The 22,132-nt window shown below is 44.3% G+C and overlaps 1 protein-coding gene across 1 annotated transcript in view; it reads left to right on the top strand.

The window, feature by feature from the left end:
* ak9 (adenylate kinase 9) overlaps positions 1 to 22,132 on the top strand; it is a 404,375-nt gene that overhangs the window by 38,336 nt on the left and 343,907 nt on the right. The window contains exon 9 of the mRNA XM_067985304.1: positions 18,592 to 18,736. Coding sequence (XP_067841405.1) covers positions 18,592 to 18,736 — 145 coding nt within the window. The remainder of the gene's footprint in view (positions 1 to 18,591; positions 18,737 to 22,132) is intronic.

Raw genomic sequence — 22,132 nt, 5'->3', positions numbered from 1 at the left:
ACCTCCACACGAGCCAGGACTATTCTTCAACAGGAAGGGGTATCACTCCATGAATACTCAGTTCATCTGTGACCACCGCAAGAGATTCCTACACGTGTGCACCAGATACCCTGACAGCTGCCACGATTCCTTCATCCTCAGGCAGTCCACCGTGCCGCTCCTTTTCGATTCACCCAACACCCGCAAGGGCTGGCTCCTCGGGGACAAGGGATATCCCCTGCACACGTGGCTTATGACACCTCTGAGGAACCCCACCACCGAGCCACAGTGTCGATATAACGACAGCTACATTACTACCAGGTCCACAATTGAGCATGCTATAGGGCTGCTCAAGATGCGCTTCAGGTGCCTTGATCAGTCTGGGGGAGCGCTCCAATACGCGCCACGCAGAGTGGGACGCATCATAGTCGTCCGTTGTGCCCTGCACAACATGGCACAACAGAGAAGGGTGCCGCTGGAGGAGGCCCCATCCACATCTGCCACCCATATTGAGGAAGAGGAGGAGGACGAGGAGGAGGGGGCCGAGGAGGAGGAACGACCCCTGGGCAGAACAGCGGCTCACCTGGCTGCTTGTGAGGCCAGGGAGGCACTGATATGTGAATGGTTCTCCTAACATCAGGCTGTCTGAAGAGTCCAGTCCTCATCACTTGGACAGAGGAGCGGCCATACCAGCACCCTCCCCTGCCCCCTGCACAAAACAGTGGTGCAACTACACCTGCACCCACTGTAGTATGACCCAATAGGTGGGACCAAGTGTGCGTCTTCAGGTGAGCCCCATGAAAGGGACCTATTCCACAAACCAGTCAAGAATGGGCAAGACGTGGCAGTAGTGGTGATAACAATTATTGTGCATGTGAACTAAACAAATATAAATAAAAAACATGACAAATCGTCAAACACCCTTATGCATTCCCTTTGTGCTCACAACACCTTCACCTTGCGCTTCCGGGAACCCCTACGTGGTGCTATCACTGTGGCTTCAGCAGAGGTAGTGGCAGGTTGCTCTTGTCCATGCCCTGACCGATTAGATGCTTTGGGCCGACGCCCTCTGGGTTTCGGTGCCCGTGAGGGCCCCTCCAAAGACTGCTCCACCTGCACCTGTGCAGGGGCAGACTCGGCCATCTGGAGAGGAGGCAGCATTGCGGGTACTGGTTGAGATGGGGGCAACGGGTGAGACGTGGGAGCGCCTTGAGTGGCGTCCCCGCTTCCATGTCCCCTTTCACCTTCATCCCTCTCATGGCCCAGGACCACATCACTCCTTCTACCCTGCTGGACGGCAGTTTTGACGACTTGTGTGAGGCCTTGGAAGGCCACCTGTAAAGTATCTGTCAGCCTGTTTAAGGCGGCAGAATGTTGCTCACCCTGAATCCGAATGACCGTTGTCAGGGCCTGGATGGACTCATTGTTGAGCCGTGCTTGACGCTTGAGGGAGGCTAGCCTTTCCTCTATCGCAGACATTCCCGCACCTACCCGCGACACTATCTCAGAGATACCCTCCTGTACCTGTGCCACCATTCCCGTCATGCAGGAGTTGGACTCCTCCATCACCTGCGCGATTGTGGAGAGTGCGCGTGGCACCTGTTCCAGCACCTCGGCAATGTGCTGCTGCCCCTCGACGACTCTCCTTTTCACGGCTGGCCCCCAGGGTCCAGCTGAGCAGAGCCTGGAGAAGAGTGCTCCGACCGATGCAGACTCTCCACGGCTGCCCCTGCCACCAGGGTCTGCTTATGCTCGCATGTGCGTGGTGACTCACCATGTGCAAGCTCAAGTAAGTGAGGACGGGGACCCACTGAGGTGTGTGTATCTACACTGATGGATGCATGGCTCAGATGTGATGATGGGCCCTCAGAGACCGGCAGGTCCTCTGAGGAATCGCCCTCCACGTTCACGGCGCTTGCAGACGGCCCTGCAAGAGAACAGAAAGCAGTATTAGGCATGTGGACAGATTTGAGCTGCTGCAGATGCCAAGCGATGCTAAGATCATTTGCTGTCATAAGTGCTGAGTGTTAGCTTTCTGTCACCGGCCGTTTGTACAACCCCAGCCTCGGCATCCGCCATGGACAGGCACTCCAGCGTGCGGCTGATCTCTAACGCCTGCTGCTCAGCGTCCGTTAGGACCACCTGGTGTGGTGGGCCCCCTCCGGTCCGTGCCCTCTCCTGGGCGTTCTGGCATCTCTTCTCCTATCAAGGTCCTCGTTAGTATAGTGGTGCGTATCCCCGCCTGTCACGTGGGAGACCAGGGTTTAATTCCCCGACGGGAAAGTTAACACTTAATCACTGGATTGGGGGTAATATAATCACTGGATTGGGGGTAATATAATCACTGGATTGGGGATAATATTCTGGCATGGGTGGAGGATTGGTTATCTAACAGGAAGCAGAGAGTTGGGATAAATGGTTCATTCTCGGACTGGCAACCAGTAGCCAGTGGTGTTCCGCAGGGGTCGGTGCTGGGTCCCCAACTCTTTACAATCTATGTTAACGATTTGGAGGAGGGGACCGAGTGTAACATATCAAAGTTTGCAGATGATACAAAGATGGGAGGGAAAGTAGAGAGTGAGGAGGACATAAAAAACCTACAAGGGGATATAGACAGGCTGGGTGAGTGGGCGGAGATTTAGCAGATGCAATACAATATTGGAAAATGTGAGGTTATGCACTTTGGCAGGAAAAAAATCAGAGAGCAAGTTATTATCTTAATGGCGAGAAACTGGAAAGTACTGCAGTACAAAGGGATCTGGGGGTCCTAGTGCAAGAAAATCAAAAGGTTAGTATGCAGGTGCAGCAAGTGATCAAGAAGGGCAACGGAATGTTGGCTTTTATTGCTAGGGGGATAGAATATAAAAACAGGGAGGTATTGCTGCAGTTATATAAGGTATTGGTGAGACCGCACCTGGAATACTGCATACAGTTTTGGTGTCCATACTTAAGAAAAGACATACTTGCTCTCGAGGCAGTACAAAGAAGGTTCACTCGGTTAATCCCGGGGATGAGGGGGTGGACATATGAGGAGAGGTTGAGTAGATTGGGACTCTACTCATTGGAGTTCAGAAGAATGAGAGGCAATCTTATTGAAACATATAAGATTGTGAAGGGGCTTGATCGGGTGGATGCGGTAAGGATGTTCCCAAGGATGGGTGAAACTAGAACTAGGGGGCATAATCTTAGAATAAGGGGCTGCTCTTTCAAAACTGAGATGAGGAGAAACTTCTTCACTCAGAGGGTAGTAGGTCTGTGGAATTTGCTGCCCCAGGAAGCTGTGGAAGCTACATCATTAAATAAATTTAAAACAGAAATAGACAGTTTCCTAGAAGTAAAGGGAATTAGGGGTTACGGGGAGCGGGCAAGAAATTGGACATGAATTTAGATTTGAGGTTAGGATCAGATCAGCCATGATCTTATTGAATGGCGGAGCAGGCTCGAGGGGCCGATTGGCCTACTCCTGCTCCTATTTCTTATGTTCTTATGTAAGGCAAAACACAGAGGCGTGATTCAGTGATGGTTGCATGGTGAGACGCTGCATGCATTGGTGTGGGTGGGTTGAGCATGAGGGAGATGGATGGGAGGGTGTGTGTGCAACATGGCCATGATATTGTATGAGGATTGGGGTACGTGGTAGTGTTCGAATGGGGACAGGGGCGGTGAGTACGTGCAAGCACGGTGAGGATGATAGTTGAGTGGATGTGAGGAGTGATGTGAGAGCGTTGTGGTGGCAGTGCAGTAGGGGTTGTGTGGTGGTGGAGGTGATGTGGAAGACGGAGTGTGGGAGAATGCGTAAGTATATTCACTTTGCCTGACCTGGTTAGATCATTAAATCTCTTGCGGCACTGGACCCAGGTTCGTGCAACGTTGCCGCAGCTGCTGACCTCCTCCGTCACCTCCAACCATGCCTTCCTTGTGGTGGAGGGAGGGCACTTCCTCCCATCAAATGGGAACAATATTTCCCTCCTCCTCCTCACCCCATCCAGCAGCAGCTGGAGTGAGGAGTCTAAGAATCTTGGAGCAGCCTTCCCTCTGGAGTGCTCCATGGTGTAGCATTCTTTGTTTGCTGCAGGAGGAGTATTGGTGGACTGCCCCTTTAAATAGAGCTCGTCCAGCTGACAGACCGTACTGCGCATGCGCAGTCCGCCCTCCACGCAGCTTACCAGCGGGAAACCCAGAAGCAAAGGTAAGTGGCTCCAATTATCCTGTAATTGCGCGCGGAGCAGACTGATTTCACCGAGCGCGTTACCCACGCTTCCAATAGACCCCCCCGCCGCGAACCCGCTGCCATGATAATATCGGGCCCATAGAGTACAAAAGTAAGGAAGTTATGCTAAACCTTACAATAACACTGGTTAGGCCTCAACTGGAGTAATGAGTTCTATTCTGGGCACTGCACTTTAGGAAGGATGTTAAGGCCTTAGAGAGGGTGCAGAAGAGATTTACTAGAATGGTACCAGGGATGAGGGACTTCAGTTAAGTGGAGAGACCGGAGAAACTGTTGTTGTTGTTCTCCTTAGAACAGAGAAGGCTAAGGGGAGATTTGATGGAGGTGTTCAAAATCATGAACGGTTTTGAAAGAGTAAATAAGGAGAAACTGTTTCCAGTGGCAGATGGGTCGCTAACCAGAGGACACAGATTTAATGTGATCAGCAAAAGAGCCAGAGGCGACATGAGGAAACATTTTTTAATGCAGCGAATTGTAGTGGTCTGGAATGCACTGCCTGAAAGGGTGGAGGAAGCAGATTCAGTAGTAACTTTCAAAAGGGAATTGGATAATTACTTGAAGGGAAAAAATTTACAGGACTATGGGGAAAGAGATGGGAAATGGGACTAATTGGAAAGCCCTTTCCAAGAGCCAGCACAGACACGATGGGCTGAATGGCTTCCTCCTGTGCTGTACATACTATGATACTATGATTTGTTAAATGTCTCAATGTCTTGTAGTTATTTTTCTTACAGAAATCTATTAAATCTAATCTGAAACAAATATTTTAAATTATAGAATTACAATTGTACTTGTGGGCTATATGGTCATGTGCACTGTCCATCTTCCCAATTCAGCACAAGAGTTGAACCAAAATACATGCTTGGGAATGTAATTTTTCTGCATAGTATTCTCTTACAATTCCACCCAATTCCTCTTTTATGAAAGCCCTATCGTTTTTACTAATCATTGCGTATCTATGTCTTTTGTTTAGAAAGATCTGGTGTTATTTCCCTGAAGGTATAAAAATCCCTGTTTTCTCCTAAGTTCCAATGGCTTTCTCATGTCAGGTGCTGACTTCAGACAATAGGAACAGCAAGCCACCTGCTGCCTGGCCTCCACCTGTACACAGCATAGCTGAGATTGGGAACTTGCAGCAATTTGTAGCATGGTCACTACTTTGCAGCACTTCACAGTGGTGTGTGGAACACATACCAACACCTTCTTGCCTTTTAAATTGCTTAATGCTCCTTAATGATAATGTTTGGAAAATTATGGCTTCTATAATGCGACTTCCTAAATGCATATGGTCTACAGCTGCTATTGAGCTAAAACAATTTAGAGTCAAGCAGGCTATTGGGAATAGATACATGGCCTACATGACCACTTGGGGAGCCCCTGCTCCGCTACTCACTTCCCGGTTCCAAAAGATTCGAGGCGACCCCAATTAGTTATGGTGGCACGTACTTTATTACGAAGAACAGTTTAATGCACTCAGTAATTAAGCAGCAGTTTACAGGATGGAAACTGGAGATATATTACCTGCTTCCTCTCTGGGTAGAGCTCATGCCTTGGCGTCTCGCTTCTCACGGTCCTCACAACCCACACTGCCTTGGATCCCACGGATCCTGCCTTCTGCAAACTTCTTTCCTTCTTCCGACATGGGCGTGGGCTCCTGCCAGCACGTCCGCCTTAACAAACCTAGCCTGCTGTTCCTAGAGGGATCCTCTACGTTGAGCCCTTGTTTGAGCTGTGTTTTATACACTGTTTAGCAGGAAGTCCTGTGGTGAGCTGGCTAAACATCCTCAGCACAGTCGATGATGAAAGGAACGCCGACTGGCTGGCACCTTACCTGACATCATCGACATGCTGAGACAATGGCATCAGGAGGAGATGGCTTGATGCTGCTAATAACATGGGACAATGGCAAGGTGCTTAACCATCAAGAGGAAATAAAAACAGAAAATGTTGGAGAAGCTCAGCAAGTCAAGCAGCATCTGTGGAGAAAGAAACAGAGTTAACGTTTCAGGTCGAAGACCTTTGGTCAGAACTGGAAGATGTTAAAAGATTTAAAGTTTTTGAGCAAGTACAGAGCCCGGGAAAGGGGGGTGAAGGGAGGAGAGGGGAGGAAACAACAAAAGGGAAGGTCTGTGATAGGGTAGAGGGCATGAGTGATTAAATGACAAAAGGGATGAATGGTGCAAGGCAAGGAAGGTGGTAATGGGACAGGTTGAGAAACAAAAGATTGATCAGGAGTAGCTGTAAATGGCAGCAGCAGAACCATTATCAGCATTAGCTGACCGAAAAAATGGGAGCAGTGATTTCTCCATAGCCATGTTCAGGAGCACGTGCAGAGTCTCCTCCCTGAAGCTGGCTTTTCACTGTTGTCATAATAAAAACAGAAGATGCTGCAAGTCGGGCAGCATCTGTGGAGAAAAAAACTGAGTTAACTTTTCAGGTCGAAGACCTTTCATTAGAACTGGAAGATGTTAAAGAGTTAAAGTTTTTAAGCAAGTACAGAGCCAGGGAAAGGGGGAGGGGGGAGGAAAGAACAAAGGGGAAGGTCTGTGATAGGGTGCAGGGCACGAGTGATTAAATGACAAAAGGGATGATGGTGCAAGGCAAGGAGGGTGGTAATGGGACAAGTAAAGAAACAAAAGCTGGGTCTAGAGGAGCTGTAAATGGCAACAGCAGAACCATTACCAGTAGCTGTAACAAAAAAAAGGGGAAAAAATGGAAGCAGTGGTTATGATCTGAAGTTATTGAAATCAATGTTGAGTTCGGAAGGTTGTAAAGTGCCTAAACGAAAGATGAGGTGTTGTTCCTCGAGCTTACGTTGGACTTCATTGGAACAGTGTAAGGGGCCGAGGTCAGAGTAGGAGTGGGAAGGGAATTGAAATGGCAAGCAACTGGCAGGTCAGGGTCACGCTTGCGTACAGAACGGAGGTGTTCAGCAAAGCGATCACCCTGCTCATCAAGAGGAGATGGGCTGTTATCTTTCTGCGAGAAGGCAACCCACCCATTCCCTGTCGTCTCAAACAAAGGATGAGCTGTGTCTCTACTATACACATCCCCCAGACTATGAGTGCCTGTGGCTATCCCCAGTAAAGGTCCCTGTTAATAGGCTTATAATTTGTACAATATGTGTGGTTACATACTAAATGTATTTCATGATACATACATTGTGTAAAAACAATTCTTTGGTATTTGTTACACTTTTAGCATACACCTGCAATATCTAACAGGCCGATAGTTTTGAATGGGAAGGTCTCCCTACAAAGTTGCAAGAAAGAGGTGAAATAATTTCCAGTAAGACATAGCATGTTCCTGAATTTTTCCAACTGATTGTTAGCTATAGCGAGGTAGTGAACCACACTGTAGTAGTCAGAATGTCCCAAACTCACAAGAAGATATGTTATTTGTTTGTCGTCTTGAGTGGTGTTTCTTGCTAAAATTGCAACTCATTAGTATTAAATCACAACTGAAAGGAAGAATATTTCAGAGGTTTCTTAGTCTCTGCAACCATTCTTGTTGAATTTAGTTTTAAGGGAAAAGGAGCTATAGCTTATTCCGCTATCATAACTGGTTGCCATTAGTAAGAAATGTGAGAAACGAGTGATGTGTGCTGATTTAATTTAAGGAGTTTTGAAAGAGTAAATAGGGACACACTCTTTCCACTGGCGTGTGGGTCGGTAACCAGAGGATACAGATTTAAAATAATTTTCAAAAGAACTAGGGAAGATGAGGAGGGTTTTTTTTAATGCAGCGAGTTGTTATGATCTGGAATACTCTGCCCGAAAGGGTGGTGGAAGCCGATTCAATAATAACTTTCAAAAGGGAATTGGATATATACTTGAAAACGAAACATTTACAGGGGTATGGGGCAACAGTGGGGGAGTGGGACTAATTGGATAGCTCTTTCAAAGAGCCGGCACAGGTATGACAGGCCAAAAGGCCTCCTTCTGTGCTGTAAGATTCTATAATTCTATAATTTTCTGAGCCTAGATATTGCTGTTTATGTGCTAATTAGGGGCTAACTGTGGGTTACTAAAAGTTTTTTGGGAGAATTCTAGATTGTTGGTTTACACATGATTTGTTATTTTCAGTCAGTGGGCTAAAATGTGGGCATTATCTCCCATAATAGAGGGCCAACAAAGGAGAGAGGAGCAGTACTAAATCTTCTAAATCAGTTGCGAACTGCATTTAAGAGCCTGTTAAGCACCTGAAATAGGGGAGGCAAAGCCAGCCGATTGCTGCAGATTTGCATAAATCTGCAGTGAGAAAAGCCAGTTTGATAGGCAGGAGTGCATGCCCTTCCAGAAGGAGAGGAGGCAATCAGTTTAAAGAACTAATGGATACACCTCACCATAAGTACCTAGTGTATAAAACAGGCTCCAGTCAGCCATCACAATCTCAGACATGGCTGACTCATATGGAAGACTGTTGCTAGAAACCTGACTGTTGGTGAAACCCGGCAATCAGCCAACACACTTATTCCTTCCACAAAGTGTGTTAGGTCAAATGTCACACAACTGAAACAATTTTACAAGAAGTAAGGAGCAGCACTATGCCAACTTATGCTGCCAATACTCACACACAGCTATGTAATAGAAGAAATAAATGCTCTGCACTTGACTTGAATGTTCTGCTAACTATTTATTTGTCACTGGTTACAATCAGAGCCTAGTATGAACATAAGAACATAAGAAATAGGAGCAGGAATAGGCCAATCGGCCCCTCGAGCCTGCTCTGCCATTCAATAAGATCATGGTTGATCTGATCCTAACCTCAAATCTAAATTCATGTCCAATTTCCTGCCTGCTCCCCATAACCCCTAATTCCCTTTACTTCTAGGAAACTGTCTATTTCTGTTTTAAATTTATTTAATGATGTGGCTTCCACAGCTTCCTGGGGCAGCAAATTCCACAAACCTACTACCCTCTGAGTGAAGAAGTTTCTCCTCATCTCAGTTTTGAAAGAGCAGCCCCTTATTCTAAGATTATGCCCCCTAGTTCTAGTTTCACCCATCCTTGGGAACATCCTTACCGCATCCACCCGATCAAGCCCCTTCACAATCTTATATGTTTCAATAAGATTGCCTCTCATTCTTCTGAACTCCAATGAGTAGAGTCCCAATCTACTCAACCTCTCCTCATATGTCCACCCCCTCATCCCCGGGATTAACCGAGTGAACCTTCTTTGTACTGCCTCGAGAGCAAGTATGTCTTTTCTTAAGTATGGACACCAAAACTGTATGCAGTATTCCAGGTGCGGTCTCACCAATACCTTATATAACTGCAGCAATACCTCCCTGTTTTTATATTCTATCCCCCTAGCAATAAAAGCCAACATTCCGTTGGCCTTCTTGATCACCTGCTGCACCTGCATACTAACTTTTTGATTTTCTTGCACTAGGACCCCCAGATCCCTTTGTACTGCAGTACTTTCCAGTTTCTCGCCATTAAGATAATAACTTGCTCTCTGATTTTTTCCTGCCAAAGTGCATAACCTCACATTTTCCAATATTGTATTGCATCTGCTAAATCTCCGCCCACTCACCCAGCCTGTCTATATCCCCTTGTAGGTTTTTTATGTCCTCCTCACTCTCTACTTTCCCTCCCATCTTTGTATCATCTGCAAACTTTGATATGTTACACTCGGTCCCCTCCTCCAAATCGTTAATATAGATTGTAAAGAGTTGGGGACCCAGCACCGACCCCTGCGGAACACCACTGGCTACAGGTTGCCAGTCCGAGAATGAACCATTTATCCCAACTCTCTGCTTCCTGTTAGATAACCAATCCTCCACCCATGCCAGAATATTACCCCCAATCCAGTGATTCTTTATCTTGAGCAATAATCTTTTATGTGGCACCTTGTCGAATGCCTTCTGGAAGTCTAAATACACTACTTCCACTGGTTCCCCTTTATCCACCCTGTACGTTATGTCCTCAAAGAACTCAAGCCAATTTGTCAGACACGACTTCCCCTTCGTAAAGCCATGCTGACTTTGTCCTATTAAATTATGTTTATCCAAATGTTCTGCTACTGTCTCCTTAATAATAGACTCCAAAATTTTACCCACCACAGATGTTAGGCTAACTGGTCTATAATTTCCAGCCTTCTGCCTACTACCATTTTTAAATAAGGGTGTTACATTAGCAGTTTTCCAATCTGCCGGGACCTTTGCCGAGTCCAGAGAATTTTGGAAAATTATTACCAAAGCATCCACAATCCCTACTGCCACTTCCTTCAAGACCCTAGGATGTAAGCCATCAGGTCCAGGGGATTTATCCGCCTTGAGTCCCATTAATTTACTGAGTACCAATTCCTTAGTGATTTTAATCGTATTTAGCTCCTCCCCCCCCCCCAGAGCCCCCTGTTTGTCCAGTGTTGGGATATTCTTAGTGTCCTCTACCGTAAAGACTGAAACAAAATATTTGTTCAGCACTTTTGCCATCTCCATGTTTCCCACCATTAATTTCCCGGTCTCATCCTCTAAAGGACCTACGTTTGCCTTAGCCACCCTTTTTCTTTTTATATAACGATAGAAACTCTTGCTATCTGTTTTTATATTTTTTGCTAATTTATTTTCATAATCTATCTTCCCTTAATCAATCCTTTAGTTACTTTTTGCTGTCTTTTGAAGACTTCCCAATCTTCTATCCTCCCACTAAGTTTGGCTACCTTATATGTGCTTGTTTTTAGTCGGATACTATCCTTAATTTCTTTACTTAGCCACGGATGGCTGTCATTTCTTTTACACCCTTTTTTCCTCAGTGGAATATATATTTTTTGAAAGTTGTAAAATAACTCCTTAAATGAACACCACTGCTCATGTACCATCTTACCCTTTAATCTATTTTCCCAGTCCACTTTAATCAATTCCGCTCTCATACCATCGTATGTGTTAGTAGTTGAGGAACTGAGTATGAAAGTGTGGGACAAGGTGGTTTGAGCATTGTTACTTGGCAGATGTGATTTGCTTTTTATGTAATGATTTAGCTATAGTGCTGTTTGGAAGGCATCTGGAATTACTGGCTGACGCATTAGTCTTCTTTGCTAGTTCTTCGTTGGCATTCTTATCCTCGTATCTTATTGTAGCTTTGCCAATCTGATCATTGGACTTTTCGCTTATTTATTTTTAGCATAAATTTTAGTGCCATCATCAATACCAGTTGTACTCAAGGTCATTAAGTTTCACTGACAAAATTACCCTGTTCATTTTACTTCTGCAGCCATTGGTCACTGCCAGTGTCCAGTTTTAAAATTTATATTGAAGAGCTCCCTGGCTACAGATACCCTCTGCACTTGCCTTTAGTGCATCACTTCATCCCACAGTTTGTCATTGTCTGAGCTCTGTTCAAGCAAATGAGCTTTTTGTAGCACACTGAATTGGCAGAAGATATTTTGGCTCTCAGAATGTCTGGGCTCACCATTCATCACAGGAAAGTTTGGGAATACAGTCAGCTGAACAGTCTCAACCCCCAGATTAAATAGAGGATTACACTGAGAATATTCTGTGAATCACTCCAAAAATTCACTGGTTGATCCTTGTTCTGTGATGACTCAAATGGCTGGTGAGAAAGTGTCAGGGCCTACCAATTGCACACCCTTTATTCACAAATCAACTCCATCTTCAGGAGCAGTCCCTTGGCTGATATCTACAAATGTCAAAACTGCTACAATGAACAGGAAGCTTTCATCCTTGATGTACTGTCAGGGGATATGTAGTTTATATCACTGCAGCCTTTAGTATCTATCAACTCTTTTTACTCTTGGATTAGCCACTATAGACACTCAGAGAAAAATTCCGTTGCTTACTAGTTGTAACCAAATCATATTTGTGATTCTGCTACACGTAGCAAACAAATGAAGTCTTCTCTATGAAATTTATCAATGCAAGCTTTAAACTCTGCATTGGTTCACTGACACATTTTTTTTAAATCGAAGAAGGCGGCTAAACAACGAGTAGATGAACATCTCCAAAATGACCTTCTCAGGGACTCATTTTCTATTATAAGCTCTGTGATTCAGAATCTGTCTCAGTACATGACCAGCTTTGTACAGGTGGCAATGGCCTTGGCATCCTTACTGCTAAGAATTCCCCATAGGTTCCAGTATGATGACCAAGAAAGGAGGTGGTATTATATTTCTACCCAGTTTCTGGAGACCTGCTCTAACAGTGGGCCTTATTCCCTAGCAATGTTCCCTCTAATTTCTTTTGGCCATGTGTGGAATGAATTTGGGTTTGTGCACCGATATAAAGGGTGTGTGTGCCACCGTAAAAAAAAAATCACAACTTTGAATAGAACATCTTTTTAGAAAACATTATTCAGGGTATATAACAAACAGAACAAATGTTCAAAATAATGGATAATTGTAACAAGGTGAGCTGTCAAGGATTTTTAATTAAACAAAACTGGTTATAGAAATTTCAGAAGTAAACACTGGTCACCAGAGGAATGGGGACATCCTGATTGAGACCCAGAGTCTGTGGATGACAGACCAGATGATGGAGAAGAGGGTGACTGTCTCTAGTTCAAATGTTTTTCTCTTCTGTCTCTCCCCTTCAGTGTTTATATATTTTGTCCAGGTTTACTTCTCTACCTCTTGACAGATGAGATTTGATCCGCATAAGCATATCACGGTGATTTTCTTTCAAACCCTTTTGTGATTTTGTTTTTATATTATTCATAAGGCTGAAGCCACGCTCACAATCAGCACTTGAAGCTTGAAACGTTGCACGTATATCCACTAATTGTGAAACCACTTTCCGTCGTTCTGCATTTTGTAGAGTGAAAGTCACCATGTCCTGAAATGTTTTCAATTACTTTGTTTCAATCTTCTCTGCAATTAAGTACTTCTACTCATTGTATTGGCTCACAATGAGCGCCTTCTCATCCATGATGTTTTGCCCAGAAGACCTTACTTGACCAAGGATAAGGATTTGTCAACCAACTTTTCAATATTTTCAGTGGCAAATTCATAGCTAATTTGTTTTTTTTTATTCGTTCATGGGATGTGGGCGTCACTGGCGAGGCCAGCATTTATTGCCCATGCCTAATTGCCCTTGAGAAGGTGGTAGTGAGCCGGCTTCTTGAACCGCTGCAGTCTGTGAGGTGAAGGTTCTCCCACAGTGCTGTTAGGAAGGGAGTTCCAAGATTTTGACCCAGCGACGATGAAGGAACGACGATATATTTCCAAGTCCGGATGGTGTGTGACTTGGAGGGGAATGTGCAGGTGGTGTTGTTCCCATGTGCCTGCTACTCTTATCCTTTTAGGTGGTAGAAGTCGCAGGTTTGGGAGGTGCTGTGGAAGAAGCCTTGGCGAGTTGCTGCAGTGCATCCTGTGGATGGTACACACTGCATCCACAGTGTGCCGGTGGTGAAGGGAGTGAATGTTTAGGGTGGTGGATGGGGTGCCAATCAAGCGGGCTGCTCTGTCCTGGATGGTGTCAAGCTTCTTGAGTGTTGTTGGAGCTGCACTTATTCAGGCAAGTGGAGAGTATCCCATCACACTCCTGACTTGTGCCTTGTAGATGGTGGAAAGGCTTTGGGGAGTCAGGAGGTGAGTCACTCACCGCAGAATACCCAGCCTCTGACCTGCTCTTGTAGCCATAGTATTTATATGGCCTGCAGCAATGTCCTGGGGCTGTTCTGGTGCAAGTGAAGCAAAATCGAAAGCGGACTATTCATTGAGTTCATTTTCTGGGAACATTTTTTCCAGATGATTCCAGATTAAGGTGATTGGTAAAAGAACCAAAGGTGACATGAGGAAAAAGTTTTTTTACGCAGCAAGTGATTGGGATCTGGAATGCACTGCTCAAGGGAGTGGTGGAGGCGGAGTCGATCATGGCCTTCAATAGGGAACTGGATAAGTACTTGAAACAAAAAAATATGCAGGGCTATAGGGATAGGGCAAGAGAGTGGGACTAGCTGGATTGCTCGTGCATAGAGCCGGGACCAACTCGATGGGCCGAATGACCTCCTGTGCTGTAACCTTTCTATGATCACATAGTGGGGATACGAATGTCAGAATGGAATTTTCCTTGAGTGGTTCATCTCTTGTGCATGATGCAGTTAGATTTTTCACTAGAAGACTGTCTCACCGAGATACTGTCCTCTGATCCTGCGGATCTTGGACCTCATTAACTATACAGCTTTGATTGTTGTTAAACAGCTCTTCTGAAAGCATTTGCACCATTCTGCTAGCTCACACAGAATATCTTTCAATGCTGCTATGGTGATATGGTAAGTAGAGTCTGAGAGCTTCTTCAGGTAATACTTGGCAACTGGGTCATTGTTCTGTTTTTTCATGCTCAAAGTATTGAAGAAGAGCATCATAATTGCGCATCAGAGCACTAACAGCAAAATGTCTTGATAGCCACCTCACTTTATTTAGAGGTTGAAAGGATACAGCTTCTCATTCTGTGACATTTGCAATTTCCTCAAATTGTCCTTTTCGAACTGAAGACATGCAGAAGACTATATAAATGGTTCTCAGCAATGTCACTATTTCCTTTATCATTGGTACTTTGTTCCAGGCATCAACTATTCCCAAATCTTCTTGATTGGCCACAGTGTTGCTCTACTAAATGTGGAATGGACTGCTTTTTTCCCCAGCATGACAGAAGCACCATCTGAAGCGAATATCACCATTTTCATCACGACCAGCTGATTCAGAATGTAGAAGTCTTTGATAGTCATTGTAAAAGCCGGTGCTTTGCAAGAATTAACTGAACAATTCCACTGAACACTGCAGAAGCTGCTTCCCTGAACTTGAAGTAAATGATAAGCATCTTGCTGACTGAAATATCCGTGCTCTCATCAATAATTAGTGTATGAAATAAAGATTGGCGAATCGACGACATTTCTGCATAGACGACACTGTTGATTGATTCCAAAAATTCAAAGACATAGTTTTTGCTATGCCAGCTCGCTGGTACCTGGAGATATTTAGCCATGTGGTCATGTATATGTTGCACAGAGTGCATGGAGTTGTTCATTTGTACTCCAGGCAGTATATTGTCTGAGAATCTTTATTTCATCTGGCTTCGATCGCTGTCTCGCCATCAGGTACATTCTGTCCTCTCTGTCAGCAGCAGTTTCTGTTAACATTTTCTCCAAGCTGAATTCCAGAAGGCGAGAATTTCTGTTTCTAAGAACAACCACAGCAGATTAATGTGATTTGTTTGATAAATGCCTCTTCATATAGTCTAACTTTCATCCGTCTTCCCATTTCTTGCCAGTGGAGAAATCACCTGATATTTTTGCTCCAGCACACATTTTGCAGATCAAGCCCACATCTGCACTATATTGGAATATCTCCCTCAGTTGTACACGATAGGAACACAGGAACAGGAGGAGGCCATTCAGCCCCTCGAGCCCGCTCCGCTATTTGATAAGATCATGGCTGCTCTGTGATCTAACTCCATATACCTGCCTTTGGCCCATATCCCTTAATACCTCTGGTTGGCAAAAAGCTATCTATCTCAGATTTAAAATTAGCAATTGAGCTAGCATCAATTGTCGTTTGCAGAAGAGAGTTCCAAACTTTGCAGAAGAGAGTTCCAAAGTGTTTTCTAATCTCACTCCTGAAAGGTCTGGCTCTAATTTTTAGACTATGTCCCCTAGTCCTAGAATCCCCAACCAGCGGAAATAGTTTCTCTCTATCCACCTTATCTGTTCCCCTTAATATCTTATAAACTTCGATCAGATCACCCCTTAACCTTCTAAACTCTAGAGAATACAACCCCATTTGTGTAATCTCTCCTCGTAACTTAACCCTTGAAGTCCGGGTATCATTCTAGTAAACCTACGCTGCACTCCCTCCAAGGCCACTATGTCCTTCCGAAGGTGCGGTGCCCAGAGCTGCTCACAGTACTCCAGGTGCGGTCTAACCAGGGTTTTGTATAGCTGCAGCATAACTTCTGCCCTCTTGTACTCCAGTCCTCTAGATATAAAGGCCAGCATTCCATTAGCCTTATTGATTATTTTCTGCACCTGTTCATGACACTTCAATGATCTATGTACCTGAACCCCTAGGTCCCTTTGGACATCCACAGTTTTTAACTTTTTACCATTTAGAAGGTACCCTGTTCTATCCTTTTTTGATCCAAAGTGGATGACCTCACATTTGCCTGCATTGAATTCCATTTGCCACAGTTTTGCCCATTCACCTAATCTATCAATATCGCTTTGTAATTTTACGTTTTCATCTCCACTGCTTACAATGCCACCAATCTTTGTGTCATCGGCAAACTTAGATATGAGACTTTCTATGCCTTCATCTAAGTCGTTAATAAATATTGTGAATAATTGATGCCCCAAGACAGATCCATGCGGGACTCCACTAGTCACATCCTGCCAATGCAAGTACCTACCCATTATCCCTACTCTCTGTCGTCATTTGCTCAGCCAACATCCTAACCAAGTCCGTACTTTTCCCTCGATTCCATGGGCTTCTATCTTAGCTAACAGTCTCTTATGTGGGACTTTATCAAATGCCTTCTGGAAGTCCATATAAATAACATCCATTGACATTCCCCTGTCCACTACTTTAGTCACCTCTTCAAAAAATTCAATCAGGTTTGTCAGGCACGACCTACCTTTCACAAATCCATGCTGGCTCTCTCTGATTAACTGAAAATTTGAGGTGTTCAGTCACCCTATCCTTAATTATAGACTCCAGCATTTTCCCCACAACAGATGTTAGACTAAGTGGTCTATAATTCCCTGGTCTCCCTCTCTCTCCTTTTTTAAAAAGCAGAGTGACATGTGCAATTTTCCAATCCAAAGGGACAGTTCCTGAATCTAGAGAACTTTGAAAGATTATAGTTAGGGCATCTGCAATGTGCTCACCTACTTCCTTTAAAACCCTGGGATGGACACCATCCGGTCCTGGGGATTTTTCACTCTTTAGTGCCATTATTTTCTTCATTACTGTTGTTTTACTATTGAATTTTCCCCCCATAGAATCATAGAATCGTTATAGCACAGAAGGAGGCCGTTCGGCCCTTCGAGCCCGTGCCGGCTCTTTGTAAGAGCAATCCAGTTAGTCCCATTGCCCCGCTCTTTCCCTGCTGTTCTTTTTGGGCCAGATTCAAAGGTTCTCAGACTCTCAGGTTATAGCAGAGCTGGTAAATGACTATCTTGCATCAGTCTACACTCCTTTGGATGATGCTTATGTTCCAGCTGTGGGATGCTCTATTGAATAGCATTATAAATATTAAAAATGGATAGAATAGGAAATATAGGTAGGGCAGATCCAGATGTTATCTGCCAAGTGTGGTTAAAGAGATAAGACAGGTGCTCTGTGAGCCCCTTGCCCATATCTTCAATAGCTCAACAGATTCAGGGATAGTTCTCTTAGAATGTAAGGGAGTTTATGTAGTTCCTATTTTCAAAAGAGGGGCATGTCAGAGCCAGGGAAATTCAGGTCCATCAGCTGACATCCATCATCGGGAAGATGCTTGAAGGGATCCTAAGAGGTGCCTTTTATAATCACTGGGAAAGGGAAGGGGCCATTAGAAATATTCAATAAGTCTTCATATTCCTCTTGATTCTTATGCACCTCACCCCCACACACACACACACCACAGGAGTGGGTCTACATTGGCACCAATCACCTGAGCAAAATCAGGAAAGGGAGAATTTTCCTTTAAGATATGTTGATCTCATGATATTGGGGACGTTGCCCACTTAATTCCCCTTCTGCGCTGTTTGAAAGGTGGTCAATGCTCAAGTATGCAAGTTCACTTTTATTTAAAGGTATTTTGACAAAAAATACCTTTAAATAACCTGTGAACATGAAATATTAGCATTATTTGTAAGTTCCCAAATTACGGTTCACTGCAGATTATTCTGCCTCTCACTACCCGTGCACCCATCCCAACTCTCAACAGCAGCACTCACCTTCATTACTCCTGCTGGCAATCAGTAGAGCCTGCCTGTTTAAACATGTCCCTATGGCAATGAGGAGGGCATTTTAACAGGTTGATTTTGTATTAATTTTGAAGTAGCTCCACTTGGATCAGCACCGTGGAGGTTGCTGTTGGGATTGCCTATAGCGTAACTTTTACTGAGGACTCCTGGTTGGCATTGGGGTGGGTTTTTAGTCAGATCTGTGGAGTTTATGGCAGGTCCATAGGTTAGAGTTATGATTGGGAGCATGGGGGAGCAATGATGAAATACATCAGGTGATATAGCACCAGCTGATCTTGCCAGCAAAAGGATCTTTGGAAGAAAAAAATGCTGGCAGCTCTGACTCCTATTGGTCTTCCATTATCTGTGAAAATTGTCAAGGATAACGAATGCATGGATAATCAAGGTTCCACTGTCAAAGCTTAGAAATCTGTCTTATCATTCAAATAATAACTGCTTTACATATTGCCCTTTCAGATTCTGGACATATCCCAGCTTGTGCAGCCACTTCGTCAGAGACAGATGGAAGAGAATATTGAACAAGTTCGGGCAGAATCGCTGCAATCAGGATTACTTACCATTAGAAATAAACTGGAAAACGAGATGTTAGAGAAGGCTGAAGGTAATTTATTAAAATATAAATATTTCTTTAATCTAGTTTTTAAGCATAATACCAACATTCAATTTTTCAATGATTCAGTGCCTTCCTTGTACTTATGTTTTTGAACGCCACAATAATTTTTTTTGTTGCTATTTCTGCCAGTTTCTTTCCCTTTCCCACCCTTTCTTTCCTGAAAGCAGTGACTTCTTGCTGGGGTATGGTTCCATGGGTGCTAATCAACTTCTAATAGCTCGCTCAGCTCAGCTGTTATTCATGTGTAAGTCTTGACAGTGCGTGTTAGCTAGCTGTTTGATTCAGGGGTGTCACAGCCCGCTACGCCCTCCTCTGATGTCCAGAGATAAGCACTTCCTGCAGGGGTCACTGGATTGTGATCAGGAGAGAGCAATAAGGATAACAATTATTCCCTTCTCTAACCCAGGGGCCCTGAGGTCAATTGTAGCTCCGTTACTGTTGCTCCAGTTGAGGCTGACTAACTCAGCACGGACCAGGGATCAAACCTGAAGTACTTCTGCCTGTATGGATCAGTTCACTGGATCACCTAACTGTGGCATCAAGGAAGCCCAATGAAGCAATTTCTGTATGTTTTTTAAATGTACCAACTGAAATTCTTGCACCTTGTGGCATCACTTCATATAGGTGAAGAAGTGCCAAGGTGTAGGAACACAAGAACAGCAATAGGCCATTCAGTCCCTCGAGCCTGTTCCGCCATTCAGTTACATCATGGCTATTCTCTATCTTAACTCCATCTGTCCGCCTTTGTTCAGTAACCCTTAATACCCTTGCCTAACAAAAATCTATCAATCTCAGTTTTGAAATTTTCAATTGACCTAGCCTCCAGCTTTTTGGGGAGAGCGTTCCAGATTTCCACTACGCTTTGTGTGAAGAAGACTCCTGAACGGCCTAGCTCTAATTTTAAAGGTTATGCTCCCTTGTTCTGGACTCCCCCACCTAGTAACTTGCATGAAATGTCTATGAATTGCGCCAGAGTTTTCTAGAGTGAATGATATGATAGAGGAAGTAGTTCTAAAGGTTATGGATTGAATTAATATGTCAATATGTATATATGAAACAGGCTTGCAGCAAAAGAGATGGTAGTGTCAATTACAGCTCCTTTAAAAATAGACCATAATAAATAACTGCTGAAAGTTCATAGATTTTGAAGGTTTTCAGTGGTAACAACAACAATTTACATTTCTTTGGTTCCTTTAACGTGTTAAAACATTCCAAGGCGCTTCACAGGAAGCTTGGACAAAGAGGTAGGTTTTAAGGAGCGTCTTAAGGGAGAAGAGAGAGGTAGAGAGGTCGAGACGTTTAGGGAAGGAATTCCAGAGTTTAGAGCCTAGACAGCTGAAGGCACAACTGCCAATGTGAGGCGAAGGAAATTGGGAATGCACAAGAGGCCAGAATTGGAGGAAGGCAGAGTTCTTTCGATTGAGTTCTTTGATGAAGTAATGGAAAGTGTTATAAATTGGATAGCCAGATGGTGAAGGATAGAGTACTAGAGCTCTATCCTTCACCACCTGGCTATCCAATTTATAACACTTTCCATTACTTCATCAAAGAACTCAATCGAAAGAACTCTGCCTTCCTCCAATTCTGGCCTCTTGTGCATTCTTCAGTTGCTTTCCAAGTCCAAGTCCAAGTCTTCAGTTGCTTTCAAGCCTTTGTTCACAGAGCTCCACATTACACCCACACCACACTCTAGATCAGCTCTCTTATAGAAACATAGAAAATAGGAGCAGGAGTAGGCTATTCGAGCCTGCTCCGCCATTCAATATGATCATGGCTGATCCACTATCTCAATACCATATTCCCGCTCTCTCCCCATACCCCTTGATGCCTTTTGTGTCTAGAAATCTATCTAGCTCCTTCTTAAATATATTCAGTGACTTGGCCTCCACAGCCTCCTGTGGTAGAGAATTCCACAGGTTCACCACCCTCTGAGTGAAGAAGTTTCTCCTCATCTCAGTCCTAAATGTCCTACCCCGTATCCTGAGACTGTGACCCCTCGTTCTGGACCCCACAGCCAGGGGAACCATCCTCCCTGCATCCAGTCTGTCGAGCTCTGTCAGAATTTTACATGTTTCAATGAGATCCCCTCTCATTCTTCTAAACTTGAGTGAATACAGGCCGAGTCGACCCAATCGCTCCTCATACGACAAATGGATATGAGCGTTCCCAATTGATAGGCACCACCTGAATACGATTAACATTAATTGATATAAATCACATGGTTATAATTAACAGAGAGCGTTGAGGTTGTGTCTATGGACTTTCGAAAGGTGTTTGATAAAGTACCACATAATAGACTTATTAGCAAAATTGAAGCCCATGGAATTAAAGGGGCAAGAAATTGGCTGAGGGACAGAAAGCAGAGAGTAGTGGTGAACGATTGTTTTTCAGACTGGATGAAAGTATACAGTGGTGTTCTCAGGGGTCGGTATTAGGACCGCTGCTCATTTTGATATATAATAATGACCTGGACTTGGGTATATAGGGCATAATTTCAAAATTTGCATATGACATGAAACTTGGAAATGTATTAAACAGTGAGGGGGATAGTAACAGACTTCAGGAGGACGTAGACAGACTGGTGAAATCGACACATGGCAGATGAAATTTAATGCAAACAAGTGTGAAGTAATGCATTTTGGTAGGAAGAATGAGGAGAGGCAATATAAACTAAATTGTACAATTTTAAAGGGGGTGCAGGAACAGAGAGACATGGGGGTGTAATATACACAAATCTTTGAAGGTGGCAGGACAAGTTGAGAAGGCTGTTAAAAAAGCATACGGGATCCTTGGCTTTATAAGTAGAGGCATAGGGGGAGTTTTAACCCCCCGGTACAGGTGGGACATGACCTCTACCCCCCTCTCCCCCCCCTACCCGCGATCACCCCCACCGCGATCTCCACTCCTCGCAATCTCCACCCCCCGCGTTCTCTCTTTTATCTCTTTTATCCTCTCTAAACTTGACTAGTTTATAAATTATCTCCCCCCTTTCTATCTTAAATGTCTTTATATGTTTTTTGATCTCTTCTTCTAATATCACCCCATTATGTTAGTCTCCCTAGTAAATACTGAGGCAAAGTAATTATTTAATATTTCTGCCATTTCGCAGACAGGAGGTGGGTGTTGCACAGCAAGGCCGATTATCTGGCTCAGCGGAGGGTCCAGATTGTATGTCAGTGGTGGATAAATGAGAGGGCCAGAGTTGCACATCAGTGAAGGGGGATACATTGTAAGTAGTTCAAGATGTGATTACAAAGGAGTTCTCATTACCAAGGAGAGAAGGCAGCAAGCAAGTGGGTTGCTGGTGGTGAAGGAGAACATAATAGGGAGACCTCCATTAAAAATAGTATGGAACTTTTAAATTGCTAATATTTTTAAAGGCTG

The sequence above is a fragment of the Heptranchias perlo genome, chromosome 5 (genome assembly GCF_035084215.1).
Source record: "Heptranchias perlo isolate sHepPer1 chromosome 5, sHepPer1.hap1, whole genome shotgun sequence".
Lineage (NCBI taxonomy): Eukaryota > Metazoa > Chordata > Chondrichthyes > Hexanchiformes > Hexanchidae > Heptranchias > Heptranchias perlo.
This window is presented reverse-complemented; position numbering and strand designations above follow the sequence as displayed.